This window comes from Schistocerca serialis, chromosome 2, assembly GCF_023864345.2.
Source record: "Schistocerca serialis cubense isolate TAMUIC-IGC-003099 chromosome 2, iqSchSeri2.2, whole genome shotgun sequence".
Taxonomy (NCBI): domain Eukaryota; kingdom Metazoa; phylum Arthropoda; class Insecta; order Orthoptera; family Acrididae; genus Schistocerca; species Schistocerca serialis.
The window spans coordinates 513,875,999-513,901,386 of record NC_064639.1 but is presented as its reverse complement, the minus strand read 5'-3'; the positions used below and the strand labels follow the sequence as shown (position 1 = coordinate 513,901,386).

Below are 25,388 nucleotides of genomic sequence, written 5' to 3'. Positions count from 1 at the left end.
ATGTAAGTCACTCAGTAAGTAGACAAAGTAAGACATGTGTACACGATAACGGTGAAATCAGCACTGAGTCCAAGTCTGGTGGCTGCTGGCTGCTTGGCTGCTTAGGTGGCGCAGCTGCTGCATGGCTGGCAGACAGCACCACATATAGAGGACATGCGTAACTGCGTGGTGGCACTTTGAAAGATCGGCGAGTCACAACAGCTGTGTGTTAAAAAATCTATTTTATTGTAACAGGTTTAATGTGGCACCTGGTACAATATCCAGTCACAGGTATGTGATAATGTGTATCTCTGTGGTCTTATGTTTTATGTTACTATATTTGGGTGTCTAAATGTTTTTCTTCCTCTGTTATGTTCTACATGTTGGTATTGGAGGAGTCTGTAGAGCTGAAGTCCTCATCTGAATTAAACCAGTCCTCTTTGACATCTTTTACAATGCTTGTAAGGTCTCACCTGTTTATAGGTGGTGTGTTCTGTTTTGGAAATGTGATCTATTCATTCATTTAGTTGTCCCCATTTGTGTCAATCCCTGAGTGTTGTAATGTTTCCATTGTAATTCCTGTTATGTTTCACCATACATGTGAGTACTGCTCACTGTACAGCACAATGTGTTCAGGGGATCCATTGTCAGCACATCACCGGTTACTGTAGAAAGAAAGTGAGTAGAACGGGTTGCTAAATCAGTTTAAGAGCTTTCAATATATGTATACATAAGTTTACAGTAAAGGGTCTGATGGGATCAAATCTGAATAATGGGATGCCAATTCAGTGTTACTGCACATAGAAGTAACACTTCTGAGAAATATGATAAGAATTTCAAGTCAATGGTATATGAAGGCTGTTGCACTGTCTTATTGAATCACATGTTTCTGATCCATGTTCATCAGAAAGCTCATCAAATTTTTGTCCAGTGAAAGTTCTGTAACACTGAAATTGGTTATGTATTGCCTACAGGCTTCAAGTGTTGCCTGTTGTTGATATTTCATTATAGATTTTCCTTTTATCTGTTCTGCAATTAACACCTGATTAGTCTTGTTCCTTCAACTACTTCAACTCTTTTGGATGAAGGATACCTGATTCTGAAAGATAGCTTTTCTGTAACTATATCTCTCTCTGTTGTTACTTTGAAAGCATATTTTTGTCTGTCCATAGTTATAATTTTCTAATGACTGCATCAATAAAAAAAGAAACTTTAATATTGTAACTGGAGAGGCAGCATGTCCTTTCACTTACCGTTTGTTACTGCATCCACTAAAGCATTCATCAACAATCATATCCAGTTATTTTCACACCTCTGAACATTTTCCTACTTGATGGGATCTGTGGAACATGATGACTGAATGAATTTATGGTGTAAGGGAAATTATCATTATTCCCTGTAGCCTTAATGTAATGTGACACATGGATGTAATTTTTAAAGGGCTTCACATTTCTTACCGTAAACATTATCCTTCATGTTGAGATAACAGGTTGCCATTTTGTGGGTGTGTGTGTGAAAAATATTACATTAGGTAGACTGACTAGCACAATTAATGCAGTTTAGTGTAGCTTTATTATTTATACATATATACAATATTTAAGTTACAAAGATGTTCTTCTGTGATTCTCATACTGTGAAAAATGGAAGCTCTTAACATGACCTTAAAGGTAAGTTACAAATAAGCTGAAAATTTAATGTCTTTCCAGTCTGTCACTGCTGTACAGTGAAAATACAATGAAGTATTACAGACTGATGTATTGACATTTAGTTCCAAAAATATTTGTTCTTGTTTACTGAGGTCAGCAACATGGAGTGGAGAGCAGTTGAACACATTCCAGTCAATGATAGTTGTAGATGATTGCAAAAAAGTCCCAGTTTTAACTTCTTCACAAATGTCATGCAGCTCACAGCTATAGCTTCATTGTATGTACCAATATTGAAATTCCTTATAAAAAGATAATCCTGGCATTACACTGGAACAAAATAAATGATGTAAAGAATAGGACAGATATATTAAAACTCTGATTTGCTGCCTTGTAAAGAGCAGGTGTCTATATATGTCAACAGCAGATAAAAACTGAAATGACAATAGAGTCTATGGTCCTCAGTTGGTTTTATAGGCAAACACAATATTAATCATGGAAAGACATTTTGATAGTAACAGTTAGGGTTTGTACGCAATGGCTTTGAAGGGAATATGTCAGTCACACAACCTGTAGGAGAGATTTATTGAATACAAGAATCAACAGCAGAAATTTGCTGGAGGCATGCAGTAGGTCTTGAAATGCATGCTCATAAATAACGAGGCAAGACACACAACAGTAGCGATGGAAGCAACCACTACTGCCATTGTCCCTCACAGTTTTAATCTGCCAATGCCGATTTGCTGTTGCATGTTCTGAATTTCTGGATTAAGAACAGTCAGTTTATATTTGCAGATGTATAGTTTTGATTCAGTTTTAAAACTGAACTAACTGTTTTATAATATTTCACAAGTTAACAATAATACTACTATTTTATGCTTTAAAAATAAGTATAAACAAAAACATCACAAAATGATGTAGATTTCTGCAGCAAATAGTATCACTCACTTTGTTTTGTGTAAAGTCATCCAGATCTGATATGAGATTTCAGATAATAACAGAAGACAGGCCTTATTCAGGTCATTTTGAGTAAAGGGGCTGCAATCTTTCTTTGTCTTCTGGTGGAAATATTTATTGTCACAGCAATTCCTACTGTCTGTCACAGTTTCTTCTACATACAAGTATATGGAACAAAGGCACTTTGGAAATGATGTGCTGACATTTTCAGCTGTTTGTACTCTTTCTCGCCACTGAAGGTCCTAACTGCAGCTAATGTCAGTATCTATGGGCCTGGTACAAACTGTGGAGTGGTACCCAGTCTCCATCAGCATTGATTTGTTGTGACTTCTTCTTTATTTTCATGTATACAGAATCACTGTAGTTGTCATACTAGAAAAGAAGAAAATATTAAATGAAACAAATTGGTTGTATTGAATCTAGTAAGACTATTTACAACAAACCTTAAAAAGGTAATTTTAAGTATTGATTGCAATGCAGCAATGAAAGAAATGCGTTTAAAGCTTCTATTTACTTGTGTATAAAAGCTGAAGGATAGTAAACAAATGCAGTAATGGAAAGTCCTTGAAGGAATGTAAATAATGGAAGGAATAAAGGCAAGAAATCACTCTATAATGGAGGAAAGAAGAGTAAAAACATTGCTGAGATTTTGGATGAAGTCTTTCTTGAGTGGTAACTAGTATAAAATAAATATATGAAAACACTGAATTTTGTGGTTGCATTGTTGCCACCAACCATATTTCACTAGCACTACAGTGTTACTGGGGTGACTGGTTGTATCAAGAAGAGTGGATGAAAGAAGAAAGGAGATAGGGAGGGGGAGGAATGTTTGGAGGGAAGAATTACTGACAGGTGGGAGGGAAAGGCAGCAAGTGCACAGAATAGGAATGTAGCACCAGTGGGCCTACTCTAGTACATGCAAAGTGAATTGCTTATTTTGCATAATTACACAGAAGTATGGACTAGGAGGGGAAGATAGAATAGAGGAAGAGGATGGCTCCAGAGTGGAGGGTGAGAATGTGGAATGAATGAAGTGGGGCACATAGAGACAGGAGGAGATGTGTGTGGAACAGGAGTTAATAGAAATTGGGGCCAGGAGAATTAAAGGATGTTGTAAGGGCAATTCTCATCTATATTATTCCTGGAATCTGGCATAATGGGGTGAGGTTGGGGATAGGACAGGGGTGGAGAATGATTTCGGTGACATGAGTTGTAAAGCAGCAACTGAAGTCAAACATGCCATACTCAGAAATGTTTTCCACCTCTGTATTGTCAGTCCAGCTCTTAGACACAGTCAAGCTGTGACCACCCATTCAGATGGACAGCAGGTTTGTTGGTCACATAAAAGGCTGTGCAAAAGCTGCAGCAGAGCTATTATATGATATGACTACTTTCGCATATGGCCTTACCTCTAACAGGAGAGGACGTTCTTGTGACAGACCTGGGATATGGTGTGCTGGTTGGGTGCACTGGTCAGGTCTTCCATCTCCATTTTTCACAGGTGTTTGGTCCATGTAGCAAGGGACTGAGATAATATGTGGCAGAAGGATGGACCAGGGTGTTGCACACATTGAATGAGTAGTGGGATACGACCTAGAGAGAGGTGCTCCAAGAACTGTCGATAGTGTGTTCCACATTTCTTGGTATGGTGATAAGGTGTTGAAGCTCTTGTGAAGGATATGGTTAAGATGTTTCAGTATGGGATGATGCTGGGTTGTGAGGTAGGGTGCCCTTTGCAGCTGATTAGCGGGTGTAATTGAAGGAAATTTGCCGGCCGTGGTGGTCTAGCGGTTCTGGCGCTGCAGTCCAGAACCGCGGGACTGCTACGGTCGCAGGTTCAAATCCTGTCTCGGGCATGGGTGTGTGTGATGTCCTTAGGTTAGTTAGGTTTAAGTAGTTCTAAGTTCTAGGGGACTTATGACCTAAGATGTTGAGTCCCATAGTGCTCAGAGCCATTTGAACCATTTTTTTGAAGGAAATTTGGTGCACCTACGATAGTACATCCAATGTAGTTAGATTTATGGATTCTAAGAAGCTTGTAGAAGTTTGATATATGGAGGTTGGTGGGAAGAAGTAATTATAGTAAGGAGGGGGATGTATTTGGGACAGAAGTTCTACGATAGTACATCCAATGTAGTTAGATTTATGGATTCTAAGAAGCTTGTAGAAGTTTGATATATGGAGGTTGGTGGGAAGAAGTAATTATAGTAAGGAGGGGGATGTATTTGGGACAGAAGTTCTGGGATGGGCCTAAGGATTTGAGTAGTAGGGTTTGGTAATTATACTGGACATCTGGTGTGTGGTTACTGGGGCTGCGGGTGTAAGAATCAGAGAGTTGGCGGATATGTTCTATCAGGTAATCAGTAGCATTCATCATAACAAGCCTTTGTCCACAGGGAGGATGATTAGATTGGGGTCTATCTGAAGTTGTGGATATCTGTTCTGACATATCTATTCAACATCTCAATCCCACAGAAAGGTCTCACCTTCAGACCCACACCCAAGTTCTGTCATTGAATACTCATCAAAGACACATTCTAGATATGTTTGTATTAACAAGAAAGGACCTGTGAAGGGTGGTTGAGGCTAAGTTAGAGGTAAGAAATTTCTGAAAGGTAGCCTCAGTGTGATTTAGGTAGGAGTGGGGGAGGGTCACTGTTAGACAAAAGTATGAACTGAGAGATGCAAGATTCACTTTGAGGGGACTGGTGGCAAAAAAGTGTTTCCACTGTAGGACTCAGGAAAACAGTGTGTCTTTGATGAGTAAACAATGACTGAACTTGTGTGGGGGGCCGAAGGTGAGACCTTCTGGGGGATTGAGTTGTTTGGTAGGGTTCTTGGTTTTGTGTGGTACTGGAAGGTGAAATGTAACAAGGTGGAATACCTCCACTTCCTATAATCCCACTCCTAACATAAATACTACTTTTTTATCTCATCCTCTCTTTACATATGCAATACATACGTCATGTACATATGAAATCTTAGAAATCTTATCTGAGCTGTATTTTTCAAAACCTTGTTATTCAGTGTACAGTTTACGGGCTACTGACAACAACAGTTTAAATAGTTTGCAAGGAAAAATTTTATTTGAAAATATATTGAAAATTTACAATTTGTGCAAGTCATATCCCCTTCAAAATTCAACCTTGTTAATAATTGTTTGTTTTATGATAGACTTATTTTATCCTTCACCAGAACTTCAACACCTTATCACCATACCAAGAAATGAGGAACACACTACCCACAGTCCTTGGAGCACTTCTCTCTAGGTGATATCCTACTACTCACTCAATGTACGCAATACCCTGGTCCATCCTTCTGCCACATATAATCTCAACCCCTTGCTACATGGGTCAAACACCTGTGAAAAATGGAGATGGAAGACCTAACCAGTGCATTCCCATCTTTCTAATGAACATGTTATATTTTCTGAACTGTATGTTTCAAAAGTCGTCTTTATTTAAAATTGTCAGTGTCTAGAACATTCAAATCCTAAAATTTAATACTTTCAAAAATCCAGTGTTATAATATTGTAGCCCTGATTTTTCTGATTCCAAAAATTTGTAATTTTTCTAGAATAATATTTTAGTTAATGATATATTTCAATTATAAAATGTGAGTTTATAGAAAAGTCTTGGTGTACTTTGATAAATCCCAGTGCACACCCAAATTTTCACAACATAAACTGATCGTTTATACAATTTTATAGACATTGAGCCAACTGTTAACCAGAAAGCATCTGTGCCTAATGTGTATCTGCATTCTAAGCTTCTCCTGTCTTTTGTGTTAAAAATGTAATAACTGCATAATTTACCATTTGTAAAAACTAACCTGCATTCACCATTAAATAGGTGCTGTGCTCAAAACCACAGCCAGTTTGCATTGAGCTTTCAGAGTACAGTCTCTATGATAGTTAGCCCCTGATTAGTCTTTAACATGTTAACTTATGTGCCAGTTTGAGTCGGTCTGCATCAAGCTACTGAAGAGTACAGTAACTATGCTAGCCATGTGTTAAGCAAAATTGTAAGGGTACAGATACTGATCCTATACTTGAAGGATCAAATCTACCCTTACATTCTTTTGCTACAGTGTGGTGACATCGCTGACAAAAAAGCCCCATTGTTCTAAAATGGGTGGACTGGTGCCTGGAGATCTTACGGTGTGAAAGAGTGAGTCAGTCGAGGTGGAGCATGCTTACGGGACAGATGTAAAAAGCCTGCACCTCCCATGATCATGCATAAAATTGTAAGATTTTATTGGTACTTGCACCAGAGTTCAAGCACGAGTAGAATACATACATGTGTGGGCAAATTTAGAATCCTGAAGTTCAGGATTATACTTCATATCTGAGAGAATTGTTATGTAATGAAAAGGTGATCATACAGTAATGGACTGGCAATGGTAAACACAAACAAGCACATGATAAATGAGTGACTGCAATTGTAGTGTGAATGCAATCTGAACAAGTAGGGATATGTTACTTGAATTTAAAGTGGAATAAAATAAATGTATCATTCAAAGGTGTTTACACATTAAAAACTCTGCATTATTAATAGAATGTTTTGGAAGGAACAGAATCACAGAATAGTGTGGGAAATAGATAGAGCACATGTCGTAAGCTTATGTAGGAACTTCAGTTACTGGTGCATTTACCTTGGGTGTAAGTTCACCCTTTATAACTGGCTTCTTATTAATGACTGTGTCATATTTTTCTAACTAGCCAGATTACAGCAAGTATTAATTAACTATACTAATGGAAAAAAAATCACAGCTATGTATCTTTTTGTGTGGAAAAGATGTACTGGTGACAGTCATGTTTTAATTTATAGCAAAATCTACAACACTAATTCCATTGTTGTTGTTGTTGTGGTCTTCAGTCCCTAGACTGGTTTGATGCAGCTCTCCATGCTAATCTATCCTGTGCAAGCTCCTTCATCTCCCAGTACCTACTGCAACTGACATCCTTCTGAATCTGCTTAGTGTATTCATCTCTTGGTCTCCCTCTATGATTTTTACCCTCCACACTGCCCTCCAATGCTAAATTTGTGATCCCTTGATGCCTCAGTACATGTCCTACCAACCGATCCCTTCTTCTAGTCAAGTTGTGCCACAAACTTCTCTTCTCCCCAATCCTATTCAATACCTCCTCATTAGTTACGTGATCTACCCACCTAATCTTCAACATTCTTCTGTAGCACCACATTTCAAAAGCTTCTATTCTCTTCTTGTCCAAACTAATTATTGTCCATGTTTCACTTCCATACATGGCTACACTCCATACAAATACTTTCAGAAACGACTTCCTGACACCTAAAACTATACTCGATGTTAACAAATTTCTCTTCTTCAGAAATGCTTTCCTTGCCATTGCCAGTCTACATTTTATATCTTCTCTACTTCAACCATCATCAGTTATTTTGCTCCCCAAATAGCAAAACTCCTGTACTACTTTAAGTGTCTCATTTCCTAATCTAATTCCCTCAGAATCACCCGACTTAATTCGACTACATTCCATTATCCTCATTTTGCTTTTGTTGATATTCATCTTATATCCTCCTTTCAACACACTGTCCATTCCATTCAACTGCTCTTCCAAGTCCTATGCTGTCTCTGACAGAATTACAATGTCATCGGCGAACCTCAAAGTTTTTATTTCTTCTCCCTGGATTTTAATACCTACTCCGAATTTTTCTTTTGTTTCCTTTACTGCTTGCTCAATATACAGATAGAATAACATTGGGGAGAGGCTACAACCCGGTATCACTCCCTTCCCAACCACTGCTTCCCTTTCATGCCCCTCGACTCTTATAACTGCCATCTGGTTTCTGTACAAATTGTAAATAGCCTTCGATCCCTGTATTTTACCCCTGCTACCTTTAGAATTTGAAAGAGAGTATTACAGTCAACATTGTCAAAAGCTTTCTCTAAGTCTACGAATGCTAGAAACGTAGGTTTGCCTTTCCTTAATCGTCATTCTAAGATAAGTCGTAAGGTCAGTATTGCCTCACGTGTTCCAACATTTCTATGGAATCCAAACTAATCTTCCCCGAGGTCGGCTTCTACCAGTTTTTCCATTCGTCTGTAAATAATTCGCATTAGTATTTTACAGCTGTGACTTATTAAACTGATAGCTTGGTAATTTTCACATCTGTCAACATCTGCTTTCTTTGGGATTGGAATTATTATATTCTTCTTGAAGTCTGAGTGTATTTCGCCTGTCTCATACAGCTTGCTCACCAGATGGTAGAGTTTTGTCAGGACTGGCTCTCCCAAGGCCATCAGTAGTTCTAATGGAATGTTGTCTACTCCCGGGGCCTTGTTTCGACTCAGGTCTTTCAGTGCTCTGTCAAACCCTTCACGCAGTATCGTATCTCTCATTTCATCTTCATCTACATCCTCTTCCATTTCCATAATATTGTTCTCATGTACATCGCCCTTGTATAGACCCTCTATATACTCCTTCCATCTTTCTGCTTTCCCCTCTTTGCTTAGAACTGGGTTTCCATCTGAGCTCTTGATATTCATACAAGTGGCTCTCTTTTCTCCAAAGGTGTCTTTAATTTTCCTGTAGGCTGTATCTATCTTACCCCTAGTGAGATAAGCCTCTATATCCTTACATTTGTCCTCTAGCCATGCCTGCTTAGCCATTTCGCACTTCCTGTCGATCTCATTTTTGGGACGTTTGTATTCCTTTTTGCCTGCTATATTTACTGCATTTTTATATTTTCTCCTTTCATCAATTAAATTCAATATTTCTTCTGTTACCCAAGGATTTCTACTAGCCCTCGTCTTTTTACCTACATGATCCTCTGCCGCCTTCACTACTTCATCCCTCAGAGCTACCCATTCGTCTTCTACTGTATTTCTTTCTCCCATTCCTGTCAATTGTTCCCTTATGCTCTTCTTGAAACTCTGTACAACCTCTGGTTCTTTCAGTTTATCCAGGTCCCATCTCCTTAAATTCCCACCTATTTGCAGTTTCTTCAGTTTTAATTTACAGTTCATAACCAATAGACTGTGGTCAGAGTCAACATCTGCCCCTGGAAATGTTCTACTATTTAAAACCTGGTTCCTAAATCTCTGTCTTACCATTATATAATCTGTCTGATACCTTTTAGTATCTCCAGCATTCTTCCATGTATACAACCTTCTTTTATGATTCTTGAACCAAGTGTTAGCTATGATTAAGTTATGCTCTGTGCAAAATTCTAACAGACGGCTTCCTCTTTCATTTCTTAGCCCCAATCCATATTCACTTACTATGTTTCCTTCCCTCCCTTTTCCTACTGTCGAATTCCAGTCACCCATGACTATTAAATTTTCGTCTCCCTTCACTACCTGAATAATTTCTTTTAACTCATCATACATTTCTTCAATTTCTTCGTCATCTGCAGAGCTAGTTGGCATATAAACTTGTACTACTGTAGTAGGCATGGGCTTCATGTCTATCTTGGCCACTATAATACGTTCACTATGCTGTTTGTAGTAGCTTACCCGCATGCCTATTTTTTTATTCATTATTAAACCTACTCCTGCATTACCCCTATTTGATTTTGTATTTGTAACCCTGTATTCACCTGACCAGTAGTCTTGTTCCTCCTGCCACCAAACTTCACTAATTCCAACTATATCTAACTTTAATCTCTCCATTTCCCTTTTTAAATTTTCTAACCTACCTGCCCGATTAAGGGATCTGACATTCCACACTCCGATCCATAGAATTCCAGTTTTCTTTCTCCTGATAATGACGTCCTCCTGACTAGTCCCTGCCCAGAGATCTGAATGGGGGACTATTTTACCTCCGGAATATTTTACCCAAGAGGACGCCATCATCATTTAACCATACAGTAAAGCTGCATGCCCTTGGGAAAAATTACGGCTGTAGTTTCCCCTTGCTTTCAGCCGTTCGCAGTACCACAACAGCAAGGCCATTTTGGTTAATGTTACAAGGCCAGATCAGTCAATCATCCAGACTGTTGCCCCTGCAACTACTGAAAAGGCTGCTGCCCCTCTTCAGGAACCACACGTTTGTCTGGCCTCTCAACAGATACCTTTCCGTTGTGGTTGCACCTACGGTATGGCTATCTGTATCGTTGAGGCACGCAAGCCTCCCCACCAGCGGCAAGGTCCATGGTTCATGGGGGGGGGGCTAATTCCATTATCATTTGATATTTCATGGTGGCTACATCTTCCTATAGTTGGCTGATAGGCCTCTTCTTTTCCTGTTTTTGCATTCAAGTCTTCTATTAAGATCTTAACATCATGTTTGGGAGCCTGATCTACTGCTCTACCTTGCTATGAAACTCATTCTTCCATTGTTTATCTGCCTCCTCTGTGGGTGCATGTACTTTTATAATCGTTATGTTGAAAAATTTTCTCCTTAATCTTAACATGGACATCTATTCATTGATTGGTTCAAAGTACATCACAGTACATTTCAGTTCTTTAGCGACCACAAAGCCTGTTCCAGAGGTATTCGTCCTCCTGCAACTATAGAAGACAGTGAAATTTCCTGAGTCCATTGTATCACTTCCCTTCCACAAAATTTCCCGGAGAGTCAATAGTTTTATACCATAGTTGTTTACTTGTGCTAGCCGCTGACATAGGGCTCCAGCTTGGTATACACATTCCATGTGCTATGTAAATATCTCATATCCTACTTTTTGCTGAGGTCATCATCAAAAAATCTGGCCAGATTATTCCTTCATCTACATCTACATTTACATGGATACTCTGCAAATCACATTGAAATTCCTGACAGAGGGTTCATTGAATGACCTACCCAATTCTCTATTATTCCAGTCTCGTATAACATGCAGAAAGAATGAACACCTATATCTTCCCGTACGATCTCTGATTTTCCTTATTTTATCATGGTGATCATTCCTCCCTGTGTAGGTCGGTGTAAACAAAATATTTTGGCATTCAGAGGAGGAAGTTGGTGATTGGAATTTCGTGAGAAGATTCCGTCACAACGAAAAATGCCTTTCCTTTAATGATGTCCAATCCAAATCTTGTATAATTTCTGTGACACTCTCTCCCATATTTCGTGATAATACAAAATGTGCTGCCTTTCTTTGAACTTTTTTGATGTACGCCATCAGTCCTACCTGGTAAGGATCCCACACCATGCAGCAGTATTCTAAAAGTGGATGGACAAGTGTAATGTAGGCAGTCTCCATAGTAGGTCTGTTAGATTTTCTAAGTGTCCTGCCAATAAAATGCAGTCTTTGGTTAGCCTTCCCCACAACATTTTTTATGTGTTCCTTCCAATTTAAGTTGTTCATAATTGTAATACCTAGGTATTTAGTTGAATTTACTGCTTTTAGTTTAGACTGATTTTTCATGTAACCTAAGTTAACGAGTTTCTTTTAGCACTCAGGTGGATGACCTCACACTTTTCGTTATTTAGGATCAACTACCACTTTTCACACCATTCAGATATCTTCTCTATATCATTTTGCAGTTTGTTTTGCTCTTCTGATGCCTTTTTTGTTGATAAATGACAGTGTCATCTGCAGACAACTGAAGATGGCTGCTCAGATTGTCTCCCTAATCATTTATATAGACAAGGAATGGCAAAGGGCCTATAACACTAACTTGGGGAACACCAGAAATCACTTCTGTTTTACTTGATGACTTTCCATCAATTACTACTAAATGTGACCTCTCTGACAGGAAATCACAAATTCAGTCACATAACTGAGATAATATTCCATAAGTATGCAATTTCACTATGAGCCTCTTGTGTGGTATCATGTCAAAAGCCTTCCAGAAATCTACAATATGGAATTGATCTGAAATCTCTTGTCAACAGCACTCAACACTTCATGTGAATAAAGAGCTAGTTTTGTTTCACAGGAACGATGTTTTCTAACCCCATGTTGACTGTGCATCAATAGACCATTTTCTTCGAGGTAATTCATAACGTTTGAACACAATATATTTTCCCAAATCCTGCTGCATATCAGTGTTAATGATATGGGCCTGTAATTTAGTGGATTACTCCTACTAACTTTCTTGAATATTGGTGTGACCTATGCAACTTTCCAGTCTTTGGGTACAGATCTTTTGTCGAGCGAATGGCTGTATATGATTGTTAAGTATGGAGCTAATGCATCAGTATACTCCAAAAGGAACCTAATTGGTATACAGTCTGGACCAGAAGACTTGCTTTTATTGAGTAATTTAAGGTTCTTCAATACTCCCAGGATATTTACTTCTATGTTACTCATGTTGGCAGCTGTTCTCAATTTGAATTCTGGAATATTTACTTCGTCTTCTTTTGTGAAGGCATTTCAGAAGGCTGTGTTTAGTAACTCTGCTTTGGCAGCACTGTCTTTGATAGTATCTCCATTGCTATCATGCAGAGAAGGCATTAATTGTTTCTTGCCGCTAACATACGACCAGAATCTCTTTGGATTTTCTGCCAGATTTTGAGACAAAGTTTCGTTATGGAAACTGTTATAAGCATCTCGCATTGAGGTCTGTGCTAAATTTTGAGCTTCTGTTAAAGATTGTCTATTTAAATTTGGCATGGTTGTTTCATTCATTCTGCAACAGTGTTCTAACCCGTTTTGTGTACGAAGGAGGATCAGTTCTGTCATTTGTTAATTTATTTTGTATAAATCTCTCAATTGCTGCAGATACCATTTCTTTGAATTTAAGCCACATCTGGTCTACACTTATATTATTAATTTGGAATGAGTGGAGATTGTCTCTCAGGAAGGCGTCAAGTAAATTTTTATCTGTTTTTTGAATAGGTATATTTTTTGCTTATTTTTATAGGGTTTGGGGATTACAATATTCAGTCTTGCTACGACAACCCTGTGTTCACAAATCAATGAATTGTTTTTGATGCTCGTTATTAACTCAGGATTGTTTGTTGCTAAGAGGTCAAGTGTGTTTCCACAACCGTTTACTATTCATGTGGGCTCATGAACTAACTGCTCGAAATAATTTTGAGAGAATGCATTTAGCACAATTTTGAATGATATTTTATGCATACCTCTGGAACTGAACATGTATTTTCACCAACATATCAAGGGTAAATTAAAGCCACCACCAATTATTATCATATGAGTTGGTACGTGTTTAAAATCAAACTCAAGTTTTCTTTGAACCTTTCAGCAACTGTATCATCTGAATTGAGAGGTCAGTAAAAGGATCCAATTATTATTTTATTCTGGGTGCCAACAATGACCTCTGCCCATACTAACTCACAGGAAGTATCTACTTCAACTTTGCGACAAGTTAAACTACGAGGGCGGTTCAGAAAGTAACCTCCGATTTGTCACAGTGCGGGTTGTGGGGGGAGTAGCGACGCCATCTGTGCGTTCACGCACTCAACAGGTCAGTTGGCATCAAGCCGTGGTTGAGTGAATGTCGTATCTGCACTAGTTTAGTTTTTGTGTCAGTTTGAAATGTGTGCTGCAATAGAAAACCCCACCAAATGTGAAGTGCGTGCTGTCATAAGGTTTTTTACAGCCAAAGGATATTCTGCAGCAGCTATTCATCATGAGCTTTGTGCCATGTACGGACCAAGAGTTATGAGTGAAGGAGTTGTCCGTGAATGGGTACGTTTATTTAAAAGCCGACGAGAAAACGTTCATGATGAAGAGAGGAGTGGTAGACCATCATTGGTGACTGACGAACTCGTTCAGACAGTTGATGCAAAAGTTCGTGAAAATCGATGTTTCTCAATGTCGGAGTTGTCTACTGGTTTTCCACAGATTTCTAAGACTCTCTTGTATGAGATAGTGACAGCAAGATTGGGTTACCGTAAGTTCTGTGCACGATGGGTGCCCAAAATTCTTACCGACCACCACAAAACTCAAAGAATGGCCTCTGCATTAGACTTTCTGTCACGTTATGAGGACGAAGGAGAACCATTGTTAAACAGAATTGTGACCGGTGATGAAACCTGGATTAAGTACGTGAACCCTGAGACAAAAGAACAATCAAAGATGTGGGCACATTCAAATTCGCCTACCAAACCAAGAAAAGCCTCGCAAGATTTTTCTGCCAGAAAACTGATGGCAACGGTGTTTTGGGATGCCAAAGGGGTGTTGTTGGTTGAATTCATGGAACATGGTACAACCATTAATCAAGACGTGTACTGTGAAACAATAAAAAAGTTACGACGGGCTACACAGAACAAACGCCGTGGTATGCTGACTTCCGGTATCGTTTTTTTGCATGATAACGCCCGTCCTCACTCTGCTCGCAGAACAACGGCCCTTCTTGAGTCCTTCAAGTGGGACGTTATCAACCATCCACCTTACAGCCCAGACCTGGCGCCAAGTGATTATCACCTCTTCATGCATTTGAAGAAATGGCTCGGGTCACAGCGGTTTGATGATGACGAAGAGCTCAAAGATGCGGTCACAGGCTGGCTCCCGGCACAAGCGGGTGATTTTTATGCAGAAGGAATTTCAAAGCTTGTGAAGAGATAGGATAAGTGCCTCAATCGCTATGGAGACTATGTAGAAAAATAGTGCAAAGATGTAGTTGTAAGATGTATATATTAAAATATTTTTATTTAACTTGGTGTATTTTTTTAAATCAACCGGAGGTTACTTTCTGAACGCCCCTCGTACTTCTGACAGCAACAAACACACCACCGCCAACTGTGTTTAGCCTATCCTTTTGGAACACCGTTAGGTTCTTCTCAAAAATTTCAGCTGAGCTTATATCCGGCTTTAGCTAACTTTCAGTGCCTATAACAATTTGAGCATCAGCGCTTTCTATTAGTGCTTGGAGCTTTACCAACACAGCTACAACAATTTACAACTGTTATACGAATGGTTCCTGCATCTGCGTTCTTCCTGTGTTCAGCCTGCACTCTTTGTGACTGTAGCCCTTCTTGTGTTTTTCCGAGACCCTCTAACCTAAAAATCTGCCCAGTCCACACCACACAGCCCCTGCAACCCATGTAGGCACCTCCTGCGTACTGTGGACACCTGACCTATTCAGTGGAACCCGAAACCCAGCCACCCTTTGGTGCAAGTCGAGAACTGTCTGAGCCTCTGATTCGGACCCTCCACTTGGCTCTGTACCAGAGGTCGGCAATTGGTCCTGCTGACTATGCTGCAAATGGTCAGCTCTGCTTTCGTCTTGCAAGTAAGACTGGCAGCCTTTATCACTTCTGTTAGCTGCTCAAAACCAGAGAGAATCTCTTCTGATCCAAAGTGACACACATCATTGGTACCGATGTGAGCAACCACCTGCAGTTGGCTGCACCCTGTACTCTTCATGGCATCCAGGAGGACTCTTTCCACATCTGGAACGACTCCACTCGGTATGCACATGAAGTGTACATTGGTTTTCTTACCCTTCTTGTCAGCCAAGTCCCTAAGGTACCACATAACGTGCCTAACATTGGAGTTCCCAACTACCAATAATCCCACCCTCTGTGATTGCCTGGATCTTGCAGGCTGAGTGGTTTCCTCTGAAACAGGGCAGGCAACAGCATTCCTTTGTTAGCATTTGCAACAATTGATTTTTACAGGAGAAGAATGTAATCTTCCACCCAACCATTTGAGGGGTTGCCTCCAAACAGCTCGCTGGGTAGCTGGCTCCATTTTCAGGGGAGCATCCTCAGCCTTTTTAGATCCTTCTACTGACTGCAAGGCAGTAGTTGACGGTTGGAGGCTCCTCTGCCTTTCTTCCAAGACATCTGCTCTTATACCTGCTGGTTTTGGTCTGTCCCATGTATTTTATTTCCCTGGTACCCTCCATATCTGGAGAACATTCCCCCACCTGCCACCTGAGGAGGTACCTGATGGAGGACCAGCAACCCCACATGAGCAAAATTTCTTACTCTATATTAACTGTTTTTTTGTGTTATGATTTTTTTGGTTGGTGTATATTCGCTAATAAAAGCAGTAAGGTAGTAGGGGCAGCTTAAATTTTGGCAACGCATGACAACAGTAAACTATTTAAAGCTTTGGATGCAGGTGTGGAGAGAAAAATAAGACACCAAAATAACACTGAATTGTTCAGTCTTTGGGGGTGTATCATAGGAAGAGTGGAATAAGTGCAAGAATAATTTTCAAACATTTAGTTACAATGTAACAATTACTATAAAAAAGAATAAGGAGCCAGCCCACAGAATGAGACAAATTGGTCAATCAGATGCCACATCACAATGAACAGCAGCCAGCAGTACAGCAGCCAACAACAGCAGAAAATATAGTACATAAGTGTTGCAAGCTGCTGTAGGTCATTAACAAAAAATATTGCTGTAGAAATAGTTTAACAGTGCAGCATAGGCAAGGAACTGAATAAAACTGAGTGTGAAGAAAATTGATGTTTCAGAAACATTAACATTGATAGAAATCACATAATATTCAGGAAACATAATAGTAACTTCAAAACTAAAAAAAATGGAGGCAAAATTGATGATAGATAAGATAAAGGAGAGTGTCCCAGATTATAATGATTATCAGTCAAATATAGAGGAAGAGGAACAATGTTTATCAGAAAGTGAGGGGGAGGATCTGAGCAGTGCCCAGAATGAATTTTTCTTTGTAAATAGCATAGCACAGGAAAGCATGAGAAACTTAGCCAGACCCCAAGCAATAAAGGCAAGAAACATGGACATCCCCAAAACAAAAGGGTGAGAAACTGTAGTAGTGAATAATGGTAGTGGATACAAAACATTTGCAGAAACACCAAAATTGAGGGTAGGAATTGGTTTCAATTTTGAACAAGTAATGAAAGCACTGAGGGAAACATGCAAGAAACAAGAAGAAGTGTGGGAATGAAATATTAAAGAAATGACCAAGAACAAGAGGAAATGCAGAAGGAACAGAAGGAAGATATGAAGGAAATGCTAAGGGAACAAAATGAAGAAATTAAAGAGAATGTAAAGGAAATGTTTAAAATGTGGGAGGAAAGGATGGATGAGATGATGTTTAACAAGAGAAAAAAGGAAATCAAGGAAAATTTGGGACAACAGCCCATAAAGATAGTAGAAGATAGAGGAACAAGAAACAGACAACAAGAATCTAGTAGTGCAACAGACAATGCAAGATCGTGGAAAGCAATTAAGGGATACCAGAAAGGTATTGCAAGAAATAAACCAAGAAAAAACGAAGACCCAGAGTAATAACATAAATGGCAAATTCAAGAAAGTGTAGGGGAGACAGAAGAACATCTCAATCAGCCAACTAACAATCATCTTGTTATCAGCCAGCCATTGGAAATTTGTAACAAACAATCTACATAAGTCAAGATTCCTGTGAACATTGTGATGAAGGTCATGATCAACCAATACATTCTGAACCAAAACATGTGAGAAAACTGAATAAAAATGTGTTGTGTCTTAACTATGAAAAGAGGATGTGGATGCAATTATTGTATGTGGCACAAACAAAAGATTGTGATGATTTATGAAAGTTAAGGCACAAATATGCATTATGGGGAATGGCATGAAAGACATTACATTTACAAGATGAACCTTGTGAAGGAACTAAGAAAAAATGTGTTGTGTTGAATCTGAACATCAGATATGGGTACAACATATGAAAGCTGCTTTTGCTGATGTGAAAACAGTGTAAGAAGAACCAGTAATATGGAGACTAACAAAACTTGAAGTGTGTACTCTGATGGAACACAAATATTTAATTACCAAGTGAACGAAGGTGTGAAAACAATGGCACAACGAAGAATGTTCATGCAGCAGAAGTGAATAAAAAGGCTGCAGGAACTCATAATATGAAATACTGGACACAGGAGCACAAGAAAAAGGAGAAGGGAGCAGGAAGCATGAACACAGATGCAAAGGATGGAGGCTGAGAAGAGGGGTGGAACCAGCAGAGAACAAGAATTTGGGGAACATACAAGGATTTCAGAATTGGACCAATCTGAAATGCATGTGGAGGAACCTTGAACTTACACTTTTAAAAAAAAAGTAACCAACAAAAAGACCTATTTGAAGAGGATATTTTATGTTGAAAGATAATACAGGTATCCTATCTATAAATAAGGTTAAAGTATGTGGTCATGTGGCTAAATCGTGAGTTCAGTCAGGAAGAGAGCTATGTGCAAGAATAAACAACATGTATACAGAGTTACTGAAATCTGGAAATGAAATACTGAGTTTATTGGTTATTGAATTCAAAACAAAAATGGGCTGTAGGTGAATATGAGAAAACAATTAGCTGTCAAGTAAAGTTACAAGTGGAAGCAGAAGGAGAACCATACAAATGGACATTGTGTATAGTTTTCAAGAGAAAGTTATTATAGGCTGCGACTGGCTGACAGAGCACAATGCAGATATAGATTTTGGGATAATAAAATGAGGATCTATGATGAAGAAAAGGAGAGAAAGGTAAAGATTAAGGAAGAAATAACAGCAGACTACAAATTGTCCCTACATATACTGATAGGTAGTGTATGAAGAGAAAGTAGAAGAGGGAAGTTTAATAGATCTAATGGAAGTGATATATTCTAACTAGTGAGTAAGAAGCAAATGATCTTACACAGGAAGAAATAAAGGGGATTTCCAACATAGGGAGTGTAGTGGCTGGATTACTATCCCAATTAATCAAAAGGTTCAGGGAGGTTTCTGGAAAAAGACCAGGATTAATCAAAAGCCCATCATATCATATAAATTTAAAGTCTCATCAATCATATTTTAAGCTGCGTTATATGATTCCACAGGACAGTAAACAAGAGGATAATAGAACAAGAAACTAACAATTTCAAAAAAGTAAAACTTAAGTGTCAAAAATGTGACTGTCAAGAATGAACTATGTTTGTAATATAGAATGCTTCTTTTAAGGACAATACTGTGTTTATTCTGATTGTTTTAGTGAACAATAGTCAATAGTAAAGAAGTGTAATATGTGTAAACTTGTGTTGTACGTGATATTATTTTTTTATTTGTGGTGTTTTTTCTTTTTCTCTTTGCAGTAGCATAAAATGTTTAATTTATGTCTTATTCATTTTTACTGAATTTCAAAAGCTTTTATGTAACATATAAAGGTTTCTGATTTATAGATTTGGAGTCATACAGACACTTTTTTTCAGTTGAATACTTACCTGATTTGGGCTATTTGGCTAATGTATCAAAATGTGATCTGAAGAATTTTGAGAAATGTGTGCCTATGTATTTTCATTTATCATCAACTTTAATATTTCATAAATTTTGATACAGACTGAAATGAAATGTAATTGTAATCTTCACTCACACATTGTGATGTGAACAATTTGGAGAGATGTGTTGATATGTGTTTCTCTTTCAACACAAACTTTTATATTTCACAAATTTGGAAATGGACTGCAACAAAATGTAATTGTAACTTTTAGTTTGATCTTTTAGCGTGAAAATTTTTTTAAAATGTGTTGCTATGTGTTTATCTTTCTGCAAGGATTTTATATGTCACGAAATTTGAAATGAATGTAATTGTAATTTGAAATTTGATCTTATCCTGCTTGAATAAGTCTATACATTATGAAATTTTATATATATATATATATATATATATATATATATATATATATATATATATATATATATATATATATATATATATACACACACCTAAAAACAAAGATGATGTGACTTACCAAACGAAAGCGCTGGCACGTTGATAGACACACAAACATACACACAAAATTCAAGCTTTTGCAACAAACTGTTGCCTACATCTACATCTACATCTACATCTACATCCATACTCCGCAAGCCACCTGACAGTGTGTGGCGGAGGGTACCTTGAGTACCTCTATCGGTTCTCCCTTCTATTCCAGTCTCGTATTGTTCGCGGAAAGAAGGATTGTCGGTATGCCTCTGTGTGGGCTCTAATCTCTCTGATTTTATCCTCATGGTCTCTTTGCGAGATATACATAGGAGGGAGCAATATACTGCTTGACTCTTCGGTGAAGGTATGTTCTCGAAACTTCAACAGAAGCTCGTACCGAGCTACTGAGCGTCTCTCCTGCAGAGTCTTCCACTGGAGTTTATCTATCATCTCCGTAACGCTTTCGCGATTACTAAATGATCCTGTAACGAAGCGCGCTGCTCTCCATTGGATCTTCTCTATATCTTCTATCAACCCTATCTGGTACGGATCCCACACTGCTGAGCAGTATTCAAGCAGTGGGCGAACAAGCGTACTGTAACCTACTTCCTTTGTTTTCAGATTGCATTTCCTTAGGATTCTTCCAATGAATCTCAGTCTGGCATCTGCTTTACCGATGATCAATGTTATATGATCATTCCATTTTAAAATCACTCCTAATGCGTACTCCCAGATAATTTATGGTATTAACTGCTTCCAGTTGCTGACCTGCTATTTTGTAGCTAAATGATAAAGGATCTATCTTTCTGTGTATTCGCAGCACATTACGCTTGTCTACATTAAGATTCAATTGCCATTCCCTGCACCATGCGTCAATTCGCTGCAGATCCTCCTGCATTTCAGTACAATTTTCCATTGTGACAACCTCTCGATACACCACAGCATCATCTGCAAAAAGCCTCAGTGAACTTCCGATGTCATCCACAAGGTAATTTATGTATATTGTGAATAGCAACGGTCCTATGACACTCCCCTGCGGTACACCTGAAATCACTCTTACTTCGGAAGACTTCTCTCCATTGAGAATGACATGCTGCGTTCTGTTATCTAGGAACTCCTCAATCCAATCACACAATTGGTCTGATAGTCCATATGCTCTTACTTTGTTTATTAAACGACTGTGGGGAACTGTATCAAACGCCTTGCGGAAGTCAAGAAACATGGCATCTACCTGTGAACCCGTGTCTATGGCCCTCCGAGTCTCGTGGACGAATAGCGCGAGTTGGGTTTCACATGACCGTCTTTTTTGAAACCCATGCTGATTCCTACAGAGTAGATTTCTAGTCTCCAGAAAAGTCATTATACTCGAACACAATACGTGTTCCAAAATTCTACAACTGATTGACGTTAGAGATATAGGTCTATAGTTCTGCACATCTGCTCGACGTCCCTTCTTGAAAACAGGGATGACCTGTGCCCTTTTCCAATCCTTTAGAATGCTATGCTCTTCTAGAGACCAACGGTACACTGCTGCACACACACACACACACACACACACACACACACACACACACACACACACACACACAAAATATATATATATATATATATATATATATATATATATATATATATATATATATATATATATATATATATATATATATATATATATATATATATATAAAAAAATAGAGGGAAACATTCCACTCGGGAAAAATATATTTAAAAACAAAGATGACGTGACTTACCATACGAAAGTGCTGGCAGGTTGATAGAAACACAAACAGACACATACATACACACAAAATTCAAGCTTTCGCAACAAACTGTTGCCTCATCAGGAAAGAGGGAAGGAGAGGGAAAGACAAAAGGATGTGGGTTTTAAGGGAGAGGGTAAGGAGTCATTCCAGTCCCGGGAGCGGAAAGACTCACCTTAGGGGGAAAAAAGAACGGGTATACACTCGCACACACACACATATCCATCCACACATATACAGACACAAGCAGACATATTTAAAGACAAAGAGTTTGGACAGAGATGTCAGTCGAGGTGGAAGTGCAGAGGCAAAGATGATGTTGAATGACAGGTGAGGTGTGAGTGGCGGCAACTTGAAATTAGCGGAGATTGAGGCCTGGTGGGTAACGGTATATCCTCTCTTCCCGTTACCCACCAGGCCTCAATCTTCACTAATTTCAAGTTGCCGCCACTCACACCTCACCTGTCATTCAACATCATCTTTGCCTCTGCACTTCCGCCTCGACTGACATCTCTGTCCAAACTCTTTGTCTTTAAATATGTCTGCTTGTGTCTGTATATGTGTGGATGGATATGTGTGTGTGTGCGAGTGTATACCCATTCTTTTTACCCCCTAAGGTGAGTCCTTCTGCTCCCGGGACTGGAATGACTCCTTACCCTCTCCCTTAAAACCCACATCCTTTTGTCTTTCCCTCTCCTTCCCTCTTTCCTGATGAGGCAACAGTTTGTTGCGAAAACTTGAATTTTGTGTGTATGTATGTGTCTGTTTGTGTTTCTATCGACCTGCCAGCACTATTGTATGGTAAATCACATCATCTTTGTTTTTATATACATTCCATGCGGGAAAAATATATTTAAAAACAAAGATGATGTGACTTACCTTACGAAAGCGCTGGCAGGTCGATAGAAACACAAACAGACACATACATACACACAAAATTCAAGCTTTCGCAACAAACTGTTGCCTCATCAGGAAAGAGGGAAGGAGAGGGAAAGACGAAAGGAAGTGGGTTTTAAGGGAGAGGGTAAGGAGTCATTCCAATCCCGGGAGCGGAAAGACTTACCTTAGGGGGAAAAAAGGACGGGTATACACTCGCACACACACACACATGTCCATCCACACATATACAGACACAAGCAGACATATTTAAAGACAAAGAGTTTGGGCAGAGATGTCAGTCGAGGCAGAAGTGCAGAGGCTAAGATGATGTTGAATGACAGGTGAGGTATGAGTGGCGGCAACTTGAAATTAGCGGAGATTGAGGCCTGGTGGGTAACGGGAAGAGAGGATATATTGAAGAGCAAGTTCCCATCTCCGGAGTTCGGATAGGTTGGTGTTGGTGGGAAGTATCCAGATAACCCGGATGGTGTAACACTGTGCCAAGATGTGCTGGCCGTGCACCAAGGCATGTTTAGCCGCAGAGTGATCCTCATTACCAACAAACACTGTCTGCCTGTGTCCATTCATGCGAATGGACAGTTTGTTGCTGGTCATTTCCACATAGAATGCATCACAGTGTAGGCAGGTCAGTTGGTAAATCACGTGGGTGCTTTTACATGCGGCTCTGCCTTTGATCGTGTACACCTTCCGGGTTACAGGACTGGAGTAGGTGGTGGTAGGAGGGTGCATAGGACAGGTTTTACACCGGGGGCGGTTACAAGGATAGGAGCCAAAGGGTAGGGAAGGTGGTTTGGGGATTTCATAGGGATGAACTAACAGGTTATGAAGGTTAGGTGGATGGCGGAAAGACACTCTCGGTGCAGTGGGGAGGATTTCATGAAGGATGGATCTCATTTCAGGGCAGGATTTGAGGAAGTCGTATCCCTGCTGGAGAGCCACATTCAGAGTCTGGTCCAGTCCTGGAAAGTATCCTGTCACAAGTGGGGCACTTTTGTGGTTCTTCTGTGGGGGATTCTGGGTTTGAGGGGAGGAGGAAGTGGCTCTGGTTATTTGCTTCAGTACCAGGTCGGGAGAGTAGTTGCAGTTGCGAAAGCTGTTGTCAGGTTGTTGGTGTAATGGTTCAGGGATTCCGGACTGGAGCAGATTCATTTGCCACAAAGACCTAGGCTGTAGGGAAGGGACCGTTTGATGTGGAATGGGTGGCAGCTGTCATAATGGAGGTACTGTTGCTTGTTGGTGGGTTTGATGTGGACGGACGTGTGAAGCTGGCCATTGGACAGGTGGAGGTCAACATCAAGGAAAGTTGCATGGGATTTGGAGTAGGACCAGGTGAATCTGATGGAACCAAAGGAGTTGAGATTGGAGAGTCCCATGCACCCTCCTAACACCTCTTGGTAAATCTCAGGAAATAGTAGGGATGGGTGGATATGATTCATGTGAAGTATAAATTTGGAAAAAATAAAAGGAAAGACCATGTCATCAAGCTATGGGGCAACACTGTCATTTTGATTAAGTTCACTTAGTGGTGAATCTTCCCCCCATGAACCATAGACCTTGCCGTTGGTGGGGAGGCTTGCGTGCCTCAGCGATACAGATGGCCGTACCGTAGGTGCAACCACAACGGAGGGGTATTTGTTGAGAGCCCAGACAAACGTGTGGTTCCTGAAGAGGGGCAGCAGCCTTTTCAGTAGTTGCAGGGGCAACAGTCTGGATGATTGACTGATCTGGCCATGTAACAATAACCAAAACGGCCTTGCTGTGCTGGTACTGCGAACGGCTGAAAGCAAGGGGAAACTACAACCTTAATTTTTCCCGAGGGCATGCAGCTTTACTGTATGATAAAATGATGATGGCGTCCTCTTGGGTAAAATATTCCGGAGGTAAAATAGTCCCCCATTCGGATCTCCGAGCGCGGACTACTCAAGAGGACGTTGTTATCAGGAGAAAGAAAACTGGCGTTCTACGGATCGTAGTGTGGAATGTCAGATCCCTTAATCGAGCAGGTAGGTTAGAAAATTTAAAAAGGGAAATGGATAGGTTATAGTTAGATATAGTGGGAATTAGTGATGTTTAGTGGCAGGAGGAACAGGACTTTTGGTCAGGTGAATACAGGGTTATAAATACAACATCAAATGGGGGTAATGCAGGAGTAGGTTTAATAATGAATAAAAAATAGGAGTGTGGGTAAGCTACTACAAACAGCATAGTGAACGCATTATTGTGGCTAAGATAGACTTGAAGCCCACACCTACTACAGTAGTAAAAGTTTATATACCAACTAGCTCTGCAGTTGATGAAGAAATTGAAGAAATGTTTGATGAGATAAAAGAAATTGTTCAGGTGGTGAAGGAGGATGAAAATTTAATAGTCATGGGTGACTGGAATTCGAGTGTAGGAAAAGGGAGAGAAGGAAACATAGTAGATGAATATGGATTGGGGCTAAGAAATGAAAGAGGAAGCCGTCTGTTAGAATTTTGCACAGAGCATAACTTAATCATAGCTAACACTTGGTTCAAGAATCATAAAAGAAGGTTGTATACATGGAAGAATGCTGGAGATACTAAAAGGTATCAGATAGATTATATAGTGGTAAGACAGAGATTTAGGAACCAGGTTTT

At 39.5% G+C, this 25,388-nt stretch overlaps 1 protein-coding gene across 1 annotated transcript in view; it reads right to left on the bottom strand.

The window, feature by feature from the left end:
* Positions 1–1,688: 1,688 nt before the first annotated feature.
* The window catches only part of LOC126456165 (Down syndrome cell adhesion molecule-like protein Dscam2), a 358,605-nt gene continuing 334,905 nt past the window's right edge, over positions 1,689–25,388 (bottom strand). Inside the window, exons 22-23 of the mRNA XM_050091919.1 lie at positions 2,571–2,951; positions 1,689–1,952 (exon numbers count right to left, since the gene is read on the bottom strand). Coding sequence (XP_049947876.1) covers positions 2,838–2,951 — 114 coding nt within the window. The 3' untranslated portion in view covers positions 1,689–1,952; positions 2,571–2,837. The remainder of the gene's footprint in view (positions 1,953–2,570; positions 2,952–25,388) is intronic.